The sequence below is a fragment of the Nelumbo nucifera genome, chromosome 1, assembly GCF_055504915.1.
Source record: "Nelumbo nucifera cultivar China Antique chromosome 1, China Antique-T2T, whole genome shotgun sequence".
Classification (NCBI taxonomy): Eukaryota; Viridiplantae; Streptophyta; class Magnoliopsida; order Proteales; family Nelumbonaceae; genus Nelumbo; species Nelumbo nucifera.
Window position 1 is genome coordinate 206,367,534 of NC_142649.1, and position 13,696 is coordinate 206,381,229.

At 36.8% G+C, this 13,696-nt stretch overlaps 1 protein-coding gene across 2 annotated transcripts in view; it reads left to right on the forward strand.

Annotated features, from left to right (window-relative positions):
• EMB2411 (DNA replication helicase) overlaps window positions 1-8,539 on the forward strand; it is a 31,296-nt gene extending 22,757 nt beyond the window's left edge. For both annotated transcript variants that reach the window (XM_010277022.3, XM_088895938.1), the window contains 10 exons: window positions 351-420; window positions 1,101-1,252; window positions 4,812-4,889; window positions 4,997-5,089; window positions 5,192-5,329; window positions 6,775-6,814; window positions 6,890-6,963; window positions 7,105-7,242; window positions 7,653-7,772; window positions 8,201-8,539. In XM_010277022.3, coding sequence (XP_010275324.1) covers window positions 351-420; window positions 1,101-1,252; window positions 4,812-4,889; window positions 4,997-5,089; window positions 5,192-5,329; window positions 6,775-6,814; window positions 6,890-6,963; window positions 7,105-7,242; window positions 7,653-7,772; window positions 8,201-8,368 — 1,071 coding nt within the window. In that variant the 3' untranslated portion in view covers window positions 8,369-8,539. The remainder of the gene's footprint in view (window positions 1-350; window positions 421-1,100; window positions 1,253-4,811; window positions 4,890-4,996; window positions 5,090-5,191; window positions 5,330-6,774; window positions 6,815-6,889; window positions 6,964-7,104; window positions 7,243-7,652; window positions 7,773-8,200) is intronic.
• The last annotated feature ends 5,157 nt before the right edge of the window (window positions 8,540-13,696 follow it).

A 13,696-nucleotide genomic window follows, 5' to 3' on the forward strand; every position in this document is an offset into this window, starting at 1 on the left:
CTAAAATAACTCTAAATGCCTGTTAATAGTCTTATCAAAACTGTATGTGGAGAACCACTAATTAATAAATAGTAAATCACAATTTTACTATCAATAATAATTACAGGAATTTACATTATCAAAGTTTTGACTGACTAATCAGTTGAGGGCCAGATTGGTTGCATCACTAACTAGTTGGTTGATACCCATGATGCAGTTGCCTAGGATGACTAAGGTAGTGTTTTCAACTCATTGTTGACCTAGCTTGTTGAATCAAACATGGTTGGTTCATGTTTCTATATGCTATTCTCTTGTTTTGTCATCATGTCATTTTTTGTTATTGTAATTTATTGAAACATTGAGCATTATAGGGCATTGATTTTGTACGACTTGGAAGATATGAAGCTGTGCACGAGGAAGTTCGGGGACATTGCCTTTCAGGTTTGATCATGCTGCAGTATCAACTTTAGTTCCTTCCTTTGATGAATAGCTTTTCCATCAATTGAGGCTTTATAGAGTCTGAGCCCTAGCCCTGAACATAAGTATCTGTTACATCACAAACTCATTACAATGTTCTGTTTACTCCTTGTTTAGACAATGCATTGGTCATGCCATTGTATGACCTACTAACCTTTTTTTATTCTGCAGTTATTCCACTACTTGGCTCTTATATTGCCTTTATTGTGTTCTGGTGTTGCTATATGACCTGATTCTTCTTGCATAGCTAATCCACAACCACTTTGAAAGTTTGAATCACCCTCCACTGCTATGTTGTTCAGATTCAACCCCCATGCTGTCATTAAACCTTGCAACACAGTTTTTAATTCTGCTTTTATTGAATCCTTGTGGCCAATTACTTGACTATAGAGCTAGAATTGTTCCATTGCAGTCCCTATGCCTTCTGGCGTTGAATAACCCATGCTACTGCATTAAAGCTCAATTTAATTGCAGTAGTTCCCATTGTAATCAGATATGAGTCCTTTGCACTGATAAGCTTGCTATCCAATTCAACCTTCTTAGTAAATCCACCAGGAAATTCTCAAATGCCTTTCGTGTACCAGCTTTTGTTTCTTTGTGATATTCCTTCTTAATGCAGTCATATTTAACCTTTTCTATTGCAGCAATGGACATACACACTGTGGATGACATTAAACTAAGATTGGACCAAGTCAATGTTGTAGCAGTGACTTGTTTGGGGATAACCCATCCTGTGCTTGCTAACAAGAGTTTTGACGTATGCATAATGGATGAAGCTGGACAGACTACCCTGCCTGTATGTATTTTCTTTCTTAATGTGTCTTTTATTATCTATAAATGCCATTTTGCTATTAGAGTTTACAAGTTATATTATTATTTATTAAAAACAAGAATGATATAGTTTTGCTTTTATCTGTTATCAATGGGAATCATATATACTAAAACAATAAAAAATCTCTCTCTCTCTCTCTCTCTGTGTATATATATATATATTGAGAAAAGGTAAGGTAATTTTATTAAGACAAGTAATAGTATAAAGGGCCCCCCCCCCAAGGAGAATTCCTTGGCGGAAACCGCCAAAACAAAGCAAGATTACAAATACCAAAAGTTCCTTGAATTCAGTCTAGCCTCCGAACTGAGAGGCCTGAATCCCTTTTTCTGTCGAAACCCAAGAGATCAGTTTTCCAAATGAAATTGATATAAGATCCTCCTGATTTCTGGCAATACTATGAAAAAGCCTTTTGTTCCTTTCTGCCCAAATGGTACTAATTACAGCAGCTGGAATGGACATCCATACAGCAGCAGCAAGCTTTGATAGCCTTTGTAACCCCCAGCTCCATAACATCTCCTTTACTGAACCAGGCATAACCCAAGCAAGACCGAGAGCAGAAAGATAATGGTTCCAGATACAGGGCAGTGAAGAAATAGGTGACTGTTATCCTCCACGTCTTGACCACACAATACACATCTCTGATCCTGGGGTTGAAATCCTCTTTTAGAAAGATGACCTTTGGTTAAACATCTGTCTAAAGCTGCAGCCCACACCAGGGCATTGACTTTTGAGGGAGAGATCGGGTTCCAGATTTTGGAAGCATGCATGTCTTCCAAATTACTTGCCGACAGATGAAGAGCAAAGGACTTGATTAAGAATTGGCCATCTGTACTCCAAATCCAATACCGACTATCTTCTTTGGACAGGTCAAGAGGCTGGTGGGAGATAAACTCAAGTAACTTGGCTAATTTTGTAATTTCCCAATCCTGAATGTTCCTTCTAAATCAAGGACACCAAACAACAGAGTTGCCAAATACCTCAAAACAGTATGTTACCACTGCATCGCGAAGATCAGTAATTAAAATAACTGTGGGAATAAATCTGATAGGGAGGTAACTCCACACCAAGGATCTTTCCAGAAAGCCAACCTGTCGCCCTTCCCCAGCCTTGGATTTAAATCTCTGATGGAATTTGGAAGAATATCCATTATTTTCCTCCACAAAGAGCAGCCTAAGGAGGGGAGAGAAGAAGTGGTTATCCAATCTCCTCTATCTATATTATATTTAGCTGCAACTTTGGTTCTCCACCAATTACTTCTTTCCATTCCAAATCTCCAGATCCATTTTCTTAGCTGTGCCTTATTGAAAATCCTCAACCGACTGATACCCAAGCTTCCTTTTTCTTTCGGGGAGCACACCTGATCCCAGTTCACCAAGTGAATTTTCTTCTAATCTTCCTCCCACCCCTCCACAGAAACTCCCTCTGCAGTCTCTCGATTCTTTGAGCCACTTTCCCTGGAATTGGAAATAAAGAAAGGTAAAAAGCAGGAAGGTTAGTCAGGGAGCTCTTTAAAAGGGTGATTCTACCCCCCAAAGACAATTGTTTAGCTTTCCAGGTCGCCGATTTCTTTTTCAGCCATTCCAAAACTGGTTCCCGTATCAGCATCAAAGTACATTTAGCTCCTAAAACAATAAACAATATATTGTTTAGAACATATATGGACCATGGTTTCTATGCTAGTTTAATTTTTATTTTCCAAGAGGCGAGGAGGTTGATTTGAATCATGCACGTGACTTACAATATGCATCATTGATTCTTTCTATGTTTGCTAATCCTAATGCTTGGTTCCATGTTTTGAGCTCCATGGGAACCTGGGATGTAGTTTGCTGGTGTTTTGGCTTTTGTTTTACCTTCACAACTTCATTGGAAGTAGGGATCCTATGGGCTTCAGTATCTTATTTGAGAAGGGTATTTAGCTTTGAGTCTTCTAGTTTCATGGGCTTTGGTGGCTTTCAGGGATGGGTTTTACATAGACAGGAGGTGTTTATTCAACTCTAGGCCCCCACCCCTACACGTTGGGGTTTTGTCGTCTCTTTTTCCCTTTTCTTGTTCTTTCTTTTATATGTTTTGTATCATAGTTGTATAAATTTTATGATTTATGATTCAAATCATCAACCCCGAGGGTTTCAATTCAAATCATTTTTAATCCTATGATTTGATTCATGAGCCTTACAATTGATGTGATTCATGCATTTCAAATAAATTCAATTGAGATATAATTTCCAATTTGTCATTCCTTTGTGTTTCTTTAATTCTTTTCAAGGGGCACTTGTATGTTGTTTATTTAGGTTATTTAAAACCTATTTAGAAACCATATTGAATTTGTTTTCTTTCATGTATAGGTTAAAGAGCCATTGTATTTGGTTTAGTTGACTTTTAAGTAAAACTTATACACCATCTAATATTCTAGTGTTCAAGCAGTAAACTCTATTTATTGTATACATATATGGTATAAAGTTACTTTCCTATATCGTCGTCATCTAAGCCTTGCTTGAACTATATGGGGTTGGCTATATGAATCGATCCCGCTTTGCCATTTTGTTCTGTCCAGTGCCATATCCATTTTTTAAAATCATTAAATCATTTCTTACCACTAGCTCTTATAGCCTTTTCAACATGTATCAAAATCCAATATAAGTCTTTTTTCACCAAGATCTAGTGTTTTGTTTTGTTTTTTTTGTCGAGTTGGTCACTTGTCTGTACAGTCTGCTGATGTCATTTGACGGTGGGGTGATGACATCATCTCAGGAATGGTGCAGTCAACAGAGGAGGGTTGGTTTCCTGCTCTGATACCAGGTAGAAGATTAATGGCAAAATAAAGTGAAAGACGGAAGAAGGAAAAGAAAGGAAGAAGCGGAGAAACAAAAAGAGAGAAAGATTAAAGGGCCAAAAATGGCTATGTGCCCTTCACATCAGTATTTATAAATAGAGTACAATGGCAAAAATACCCCATAGTAAGAACATTATATGCCACTTCTACATACCATATAAAGTATTCAGAATATAACATAATCTAGCAAGGAGAAAATATGCTGAAAGCAGACAAAATGATTTGGATTTCTATGGATTTGAAAACTAACAAATTCTGCACTTGTTAATAATGGTTATACAATTTTCCTTCTCTTTCTTTTCTTTTCAACTTCTCATTAGAGAGTGAACCCTTACTGCCTTGTTTTTTTTAGTTTATAGGTTTTTGGGTATTTAAATTTCATTCTCAATATTTTCATTTGAAGTATTTTATAGGGGAACATTATTTACTTGATTTATTATATTGTTGAAAGATCCAATTCTCTGTTACTATATAGTTTCTTTATGCAAAAAGATCAGCTTGGTGGAAGTATAGTCTTAATATTTTCATCCTCTATATGCATTTAGGACTAACTTCTAAGATATTATCTTATTGACTTATTCTGGTACTGGGCTGCAGACATTTAGAATCACATTTTATTTTATCTATTTTAAGTGGCTCATTTGAGCTAAGCTCTATATTTGGCCTTCCTAATGATTGAAGTTTCCCATTTAGGTGTCTTTGGGGCCCTTGATGTTTGCTTCAAAATTTGTCCTTGTTGGAGACCATTACCAGCTACCTCCACTTGTCCAAGTATGCATCCATGTCTTTTCAGTTACTACTAAAGTTTTATATTTTTATTTACTGCTTGATTTGTCTTACTAGACAAAAATATTTCTGAGTTTTTCACGTATTTTTAGAGTGTTGAGGCTCGTGAAAATGGAATGGGGATAAGCTTGTTTTGCAGGCTTTCAGAAGCACATCCACAGGCAATTTCAGCTTTGCAGTCCCAGGTATCTTTGAGTCAGCAACCATATTGCTACACTTTATTGTCTCTTTTCTGATACTCAAGTATCAAATCAATTAACTGCATTTGAACATATTACTACATGAAGTATCGCATGTGTGCTGGAATAATGGAACTATCAAATGCCCTAATATATGGGAATAGATTGCGTTGTGGTTCCTCTGAAATAGCGAATGCCAAGCTAAAGTTTTTAGGTGCAGAGCCTATGACATCATGGCTGAAAGAGGTAAGCCAACTTTCTGCAGAAAAATTTTCTTGCACAGTTGTACTTTATTGTTTGTGCCCAGCATTTCTGTTAATGGATTTCTAGGTCATGCTATAAGTTGATGCTTTGCATTATTGAAAAACCAAACATTGTATCAGAACCCAACACATTAGAGTCTCCATTAAATAATATATCAAAGCATATCTAAAGAGGTCTAAGAGATTTTATTAATAAGTCAGCAAAAATAGAAGTACAAAGAACAGTCCATAGATCTTGAGGGAAAAACAAAAATATCAATTAAAACCATTAACCAAAACAGGGACACCTAAAGGCTAGTTCACCATGGCTGGTCCCAATACAGCCCTTCTTGATTTACATCTTCTCTAGATATATAATTTGCAATTAAGTTGAGCTTTGTACCCATTTAAACAAGATAGTTAATCTTGAAGAAAAAAACCCAGCCTCCTTAGTATACTGAAAATATTTGTTGCACAAATAAAGGAATTTTTAAATAAGGAAAAAGTGATGGGTGAAGCTACATGGCCTTTGATTGTTTTTCACTGTCATCATCATCATCATCATCCAAGCTTTATCCCAACCATATGGGGTTGGCTATATGAATCCTGTTGCAGCATTCTGTTCTGTTTAGTGCCATATTCATTATCATAATAATTTTAAATTTATAATAGCTTTATAATGTAGATATGTTTCTAATTCTTACTAATTTTCAATAATCTATTATTAGAAAATAAATGAGGTTAAAAAGACCATTTGCTTCAATAGAATATCCATCATAAGAGTATTGTCTAAGAATCTTAATGTTGGAACATTTTAATGGTACTACCAACATGAAGATGAAGTTAATAATTATGGTCCTTTTCCAGTCTGTTTCTGCATAAATGTGTTTCTAGATGTTATTTATGAATATGAATAGATCTTTTTTATCAGTAACTGTAGATTTCATTAATAGGTGGAAAGTAAAAACAGAGCACAATAAGAGTATACAAGCAGTGAGAGATAAACCCTCTTATCTCTCCCCAAACCACTCTTCCTACAATTGAGCCCAAAACAACTGATCTCTTCCCATCCCCTGTTTAACAAGAGCATTGGCCAAGGAATTTGCACTTCTTTTAATCCATTGTATGCTCACTCCATATTCTGTATCAACCATTTGAATTTCTTCCTTTCATTGTTATAGCTCCATAGTTTTGCCTCCTCACTTTGTAGCCACCCCAGAACCAACTTGGAGTCTCCAATAATTAGTTTCTGAGTGTTCAGATTTCTTGCCCTCTGTACTCTTTCAAGCAAACCCTTGTATTCCCACATGTACAAGTGTGTAGTCTGCTATTTGCATTGTTAGTATTTAAACAACTGAATGTCAATGCAGCTTTGATGTGTTAATTCTGTTTCTCTTATTTGTGATTACTTGATTTGTTGTGAACTTTTGTGTTTTGTACTTTGCATAGGTCTTGAATCCAAGCAGATCAGTTATATTTATCAACACAGGTTAGTAAATTTATGTTATTATTTGGTTGGTATGTAAGATTTTTCAGTATTTATGCATCCTTTTTCATATGTTAGATATGTTACCTGCTTTGGAAACGAAAGATCAAAATGCTGTTAACAACCCTTTGGAAGCTTACATTGTTGCAGAGGTACAATACTTGCCATTATACTACTCTCAAGAAAAGACTTCAGTTCTCTCCATTTTTCTATTTTGCTTGGACTTCTCATATATATAATGTACCAGTCAAAAAAACAAGATGGTCTTCATATTTTTATTGCTTTATTCGTAGGTCACTGAAGAACTAGTGAACAAAGGCATTATTGGGGAAGATATTGGTATCATCACTCTTTACAATTCTCAGGCAAATCTTATCCGACGTGCTGTCTCTGCAACATCTGTGGAGATCCATACCATTGACAAATATCAGGTTCTGTTTTTGCCACTATTAGTTTGATAGATACCTCCCCCTTTTCTCTCCTTTTTTGTTTGAAGATGACCTGTTTGCTGGAATGGCAAGAGTGTCCATCTTTTAAAGTTAATGGCATTTTTCAAGTTTGTGTTTGATTCTTTTCACTTGCCACATGAAAGCAGTAAGAGGTCTTGAATTGCATTTTGTATATTGAACATGTTTACATTGTGGTGCTTCCTCAATTTTAGTTTAATATTTTATTTGCTAGTTTTCTATTTTCTTAATATTTCTTCTGCTTCCAACTCCATCTTTGCCTATAATATTTCAATTTGAAATAGATATATGAATGGGCTGAGATCAGAATCATATCAGCAACATCAGCACGAGTATTTCTCTAATTTGTTGTGTGACCTGTATTGACTGATCAGGGACGGGATAAGGACTGCATATTGGTATCCTTTGTAAGATCTAGCGAAAATCCAAGATCCTGTATATCTTCACTTCTCGGAGACTGGCATAGGATCAATGTAGCTCTAACACGTGCCAAGGTAGGTGATGAATGTCATCATGTCTAAGTAATTTTCTTTCAATCAAATTTACAGTTTGAACACTTCAAAGTTTCCAACCTGGCTTTAATATATACTTGTGCATTTTGAACATGTAGATTAAAAGTTACAAATAAATAATTGCATAAAAATGATGGAACTATTTTCATTAACCTGCATGAAACCAAGGTTCAAAATATCGATACGTATTGGCCCGTATCGGCTGATACATATTGTATCTGGGCCTTCCCGATATGCCCCTACAGGGAGTGTTTTGGGTCAGGCCATGGTTCAGATATAAGGTACAGGAGCAAGTATGCACTCCTTCAAGGGAGTAAAACTGAACCACCAAAATGACATATCAGCACCCCTTCTCTCTAGAAAGTGCTAATCATTTTCAGATATTAATTTGGTCATTGTGGTTTGTGCAGAAGAAGTTGATTATGGTGGGGTCATGCAAAACTCTGTCAAAGGTTCCACTGTTGAAGCTTCTGATAGAAAAGGTTGATGAGCAATCTGGCATTTTGAGCGTCTCTAAGAAGGATATCAATAATTCACCTAAACTGAAGAGATGCTCTCATCCAAATGGTGTACAATAATGCATCAAACCCCCTTCACCAATTTTGTATATTAAAATTCTGTGATTATTTTTTTGTTCAATTGGCAGTGTGCAATAGTTCATTGATCTGCCTTTCTGCCAAAGGTTTTCTGAAAATTTTGTAATCATTGTGTTTAATTCAGAAATGTAAATATGATTAAGTGTTCAGTGATCTCTCTCTCTCTCTCTCCCCTCCCTCCTACTACATTTATTGAAACAGTTAAGATTAGATAGAGCTTTCTAAACTAAACTAAACTAATGAAGAGAAAACGAGGGTCAACATTTTAAAAGTAATCTCATCGTGGTTTGTCTATTTTTGTGTACTTAATAATAACGAACTAATATGATTAGTAGAAAATTAGTAATGAGCTGATGAACACTGTTCGTTTCACTTATTTTGGGTCTTTGAGGTCAAGAACCGTCTCGAGTCCGGTTTCATTTAATCTTAGATCCTACTCATGTACATCTATTATCTAGCTTCTGTGCTCAGTCACCAACTGATAATCTGTTGGCAGACGAACAATGGAGATGTTCCTAATACATGTTGGGATATGCTGTGGGGTGTAGATGTAAATTAGTAGCAGACTCGTAGAAAACAAGGCAAGTCTGACATGAGGAGCCACTGAACAATACCATTCTCATTGTATTAGAGTGCTCTTAGCGTCAATCAAGGTTCAAAGTTTCGATATAAAAATTGGGTGTACCGGACTTTGTATCAACACTTTTATATACTTTTTTTTTTTTTGTTTTTTGTCAAAATATGTTGAGGGGTCGGTTAAAGGCCTGGTTACCCCGTGAAACAGGTCGTACTCCAGAACTCTTTACATTTCGTGTATCGGTGACCCATCAATATGATACGCATGGCTGATATGTAATGAAAATTTGAACCTTGGTTCGAATCCTTTTCCAGCTATTCTAGATCCATCGGTGGTTGATATTCCCTTGAAGGTTCCCTCAATCAAGTGGGGGAACCTGTGGGCTTTTTCAGATGAAGAGATTGAAAAATACCTTTTGTCTTTGGTTTGCTTTGGTTGGGAAGTGCTCGTATGGTAGGCCTTCTTTGGCTGAGATTCGAGAGTTCTTGGTAGGATCATTTCGTCTAAAAGGTGCTTTGATTGTTAGTGTAAAGGATTCCTAACATTTTTCTTCCTTTTCCTACTTTTTTCTTCAAACCAAACTTAAATGGACTCAGGGGATGGATAAACGTGTTTTAAAATTAGATTAAGCAATAACGAGGTAACTAGAAGTCTAGAACCACAACGGGTAGGGTTTATGTGGGGTGGATCTATTGAAGGAAAATCCTAGTCAAGTTTGGGTGGGTTTAGGGAAGGAGGGTTTTTGGCAGAAAATAGAATATGAAAACGAGACTCCGCAAATACTGTCTCTTTTTGCTTTTTTAAGTATGGGCATCGGGAGGAAGATTGTAAGTAGAAACAAAATAAGAATTCCAATGAGGAAGGGGAAACTTCAAGTCTATGAATTTTCAATCCAATGATGAAGCCAAAGGAGATCGTAGAGCCGTGGTGGTGAGAAAGGAGAAACTGGTGGTTAAACAAATATACCATCTAGTTAGGAAGATTGTTCCAACTATGGCAAAAAGGGGGAAACAGATGAAGACGCTACGGACGAGGTGGATAATCTAGTTGAGCCAATTGATACCCGATGCTTGGAAGTTAGGGAGGTGATGCCTGATGGGAACAACTATTATACGGAAAACTGGAAGGAGCCAAGCTGATTTGAAATTGATAAAAAGATGATATTGGGATTAAAATGACCTTCTTAGATGACACCACTTCTACTTTATCCTCTGCCTGATAGGGTTATGAATGCAAAAGAATTCAGGAGGTCGAAGGTGGAGTTGGGTGAAAGGCTGAAACAATGGGAGAAGGACAAAGTCCAAAAAATTGATGATGAATTGCTCTCTAGAATGTCTGTGAGATTGGAAGGAGCTTCCTATGTTGTTTCGGAGGATGAGTGTGCGACTAATGCTGATCATTGCCCTCTGGAGGAGGTTTTGGTGGGTTTCAACAGATGTGGTTGCACCATACCAGTTTTAAAAATTTGGTGGCTGTTGGAAGGAAGAACCGAAGAAGTTCATGCCAATTCATTGATGAATGATGACTCTTTTTCTTTAGTTACGTAAGTTGAGGAGTCGGCTTAAGCAGTGGAACTTCGATGTTTTTGGTAATATTCACCAAGGTCCAAAGGTGCAGAAGATGGTGTACAGAATGCGTAAATGATCCACTTACAACAAAATACTGACAATAGTCTTGCTCAACCAAGGAAAAAGCTCCATGAGGTGATCATATCATATCATTAGAAGAAATTTTTTGGAGACAAAAAGTTAAAATTAAATGGCTGAACTCTCAAGATCGTAACTCTAAGGCTATGTTTGGTTTGAAGGAAAAAATAGCGAAAGGAAAGAAAAAAGAAGAAAAACCTTTATAAATCTTGTATAGATTTCCCTACATTTCTCTATTCTTTCCTTCAAACCAAATATAACATAAGTTCTTCCATCTTTCTGTCAAGGTGAATAGTGGCCGCTTGGCTCCGTTAATTTCGAGTGGGAAAGGTTTGGGTCGCTTGGTTGTTGTTTACCTAGGCTGTTTTTTTTGGTTGAAAACATGTTCACCATGGACATGTGGGGGTAAAAAATAATTTTAATCAATACTTTTTTAATAAAAAAGGCATATAAGGGAGTGAGGGACTGCGTGAGATGAATTCTGATTCAATTCTCACAAAACCCTACTCTCACTGCCCTAAGTTTTTTTCAGCCGTGCATTGGGAACATTTTCCTCTAGTCCAATTGTCATCAGAACATGTGTGCAAATTTGGCTACATGACCGATGACAAATCAAATATTACTCAAACCAAGGTATATATCCTTATTTTGGGAGTCCAGATCACCTGCCAATATGGGTTGGAACGTGTTTTATTAGCAAAAGGTCTAACTCTGTTTTAGGATTTGTAATTCCTCAGGATTCTCTACTTCTATTTTCCTCCGATTACTGTCCTACTGTCTCACTCCCAAGTCAAATATTATTCCTTCTTTCTTAATTCATCAAAACCTTCTTCTTCCTCGTTGTAAACGTATTCTTTTTATCATTCGTTACTTCATCTTTATCGTCAAATTTCTTCTTTATTTCATTCTCATTCTGATTCCAATTCTGATGATTTGATCTCACTTCATCCTTCTCTTCTTCTCTTCATCTACTTCTATTTAATTTCCTCCTCGTAAATGTCTGGAAGAGTTCAAGGTCGGCGTTGATGAATGCATACTTATCGAGTAGAAACTAGAAATAGAGAAAGAGTAATTAATTATATTAGAAACTATATTGCTTGTGATCGATCAAGAGTTATAAATATTAGACAGCAGATGGTTGCTTTAAAGTTTAATACCATTTCTGAATATAAACACATACTTGTATTAATTTATTACTTCCATTAGAGTTCAAGAGGTAGAAAGATAATCAGATGATGCAATATACAAAAAGGAATCCAATTTACTTGGGAAAAAAACCCTAATGAATCCAATCTGTTGACATCCCTACCCAAACTCATTAGTAGGCTTGTTCATGACCGGTCTGAAGCCTGAAAAAGTAATGTAAAATGTTTATGGGCCGGGCTTTGAGTTGACCCATGAACATTTTACATTGCTTTTATCTTCAGACCGGGCCCATTTAAAATTTGGCAAAAGCTCAGCCTGAGCCCAGCCCATGAACAGATTTATTCATCGGCCTGTTGTTATAGGCGAGATCAGATGGTCTGAAGACAAAATCATGCACAACAGGATGAGCAACCTATCACGAATGAAACATGCCAGTGTTTCATAACAAGCCTTTCATGGGGCAAAGTTTTAGGGTTAATCTATTTGAGATATCTACATTATATGTGGAACATCAGGGAGGAGTGCAATACTTCTGGCTGCAACTGCTTTCAAAGGCCCCTTGATGCTAATAAGAAATGAGACCCTCCTCCAAGTTGAAGTTGGTCTTATGGATATCTTTTAAAATGTTCCAACTCATTGATGATGGCTTGTTATATGCATCAGAGCTGTTAATCTACCAGCAACACTTATGGCTCAGTTTGGAAAGAGTACAAATACAAATATGTAGAGTGCAAAATCTTGTATTTTGTATTATTTTATAAGTATTTGTAGTGTTCATATTTGTATTTATACTCTTTCCAAACTGAGCCTATAGGATTCAAAGTGTTAGTAAATCAGATACATCCAAAAGTATTTAATTTAGAATGCACAAATGCAGCACCGGAGAAGAAAATATATTTAGGGTTCATTTGGTTCGCAGTTGGAATCAAAATTGGAATGATCTATTCCCCCAGTCTGTTTAGTTCAAACAGGAATGGGAATGAAATTTGAAATCAACAGGAATGAGATTTAATTCCCAAGGGAGGAAGAGGGAATGGCCATTCCCTCAAATGGGGGAATGCCATTCCACTAGGAATGGGAATGGGATTCCAATTCCGTCTAACCAAACAATTGAAATCAGAATAACCCATTCCAACTCCAGGTATAGAACCAAACGAGGCCTTAGTTTAGTGAGGGACCGAAAGGTGAAAGGGAGCTATTGGCACTCGGCATTGGCATCCCTCCAATTCCAGATGTGGAGGTGTAGGATTAAACCCGTATAACTACAGGCTTTCTTGTAATGTCAATCGGCCTCACATGCACCATCAGGATTTCATTCGCTTTTACCTTTCAGACTTTTTTTTTTCTTTTCTTTTGAACATAGAATTTCCTTTTTGGTAAAAGAATTAATTCAATTACAAATTTCCCTAGTTGTAGTTGATTTTTCCTTTTTTTTTGTATTTAATTTAGGTAATTAGATTAAGTGGCGAGGTCGGATCAGGTCCCAACGCAGGGTCCCAACAGCCTTTGCAACCGTGCATTGAGATGACAGCATCTCCCTCTGTCTTTCATGGCGAGATGCTCTTCTAATGTATAGATGCCGGTGCCTACCTCCATGGACAACCCCCATCAATACATAATACGGTCAGGCCCATGATCAGCTCTGATTCGATTCATTATATCAAATGGGCCTGGGGCGAAAAGACAATGAAAAAATGAGAATGATTAATTAGGCGATGTGATAATTGGGCCATGCTGCACTGGAACTGGAAAGGACAGAATGGGAAACAAGGATTATTGTATTTGTTGCTGAGTGCTGACTGACTCCATGCAACCAGGACAGGACAAGAGCCAAGAGGGAGTATGATTTATGAACCAAGGGGAACGATACCGTAAAAACGCCATATCTACGTTTTGTAATAATGGGCCCCACAATGTAGTGTGAAAATTTCAAGAGTTGCA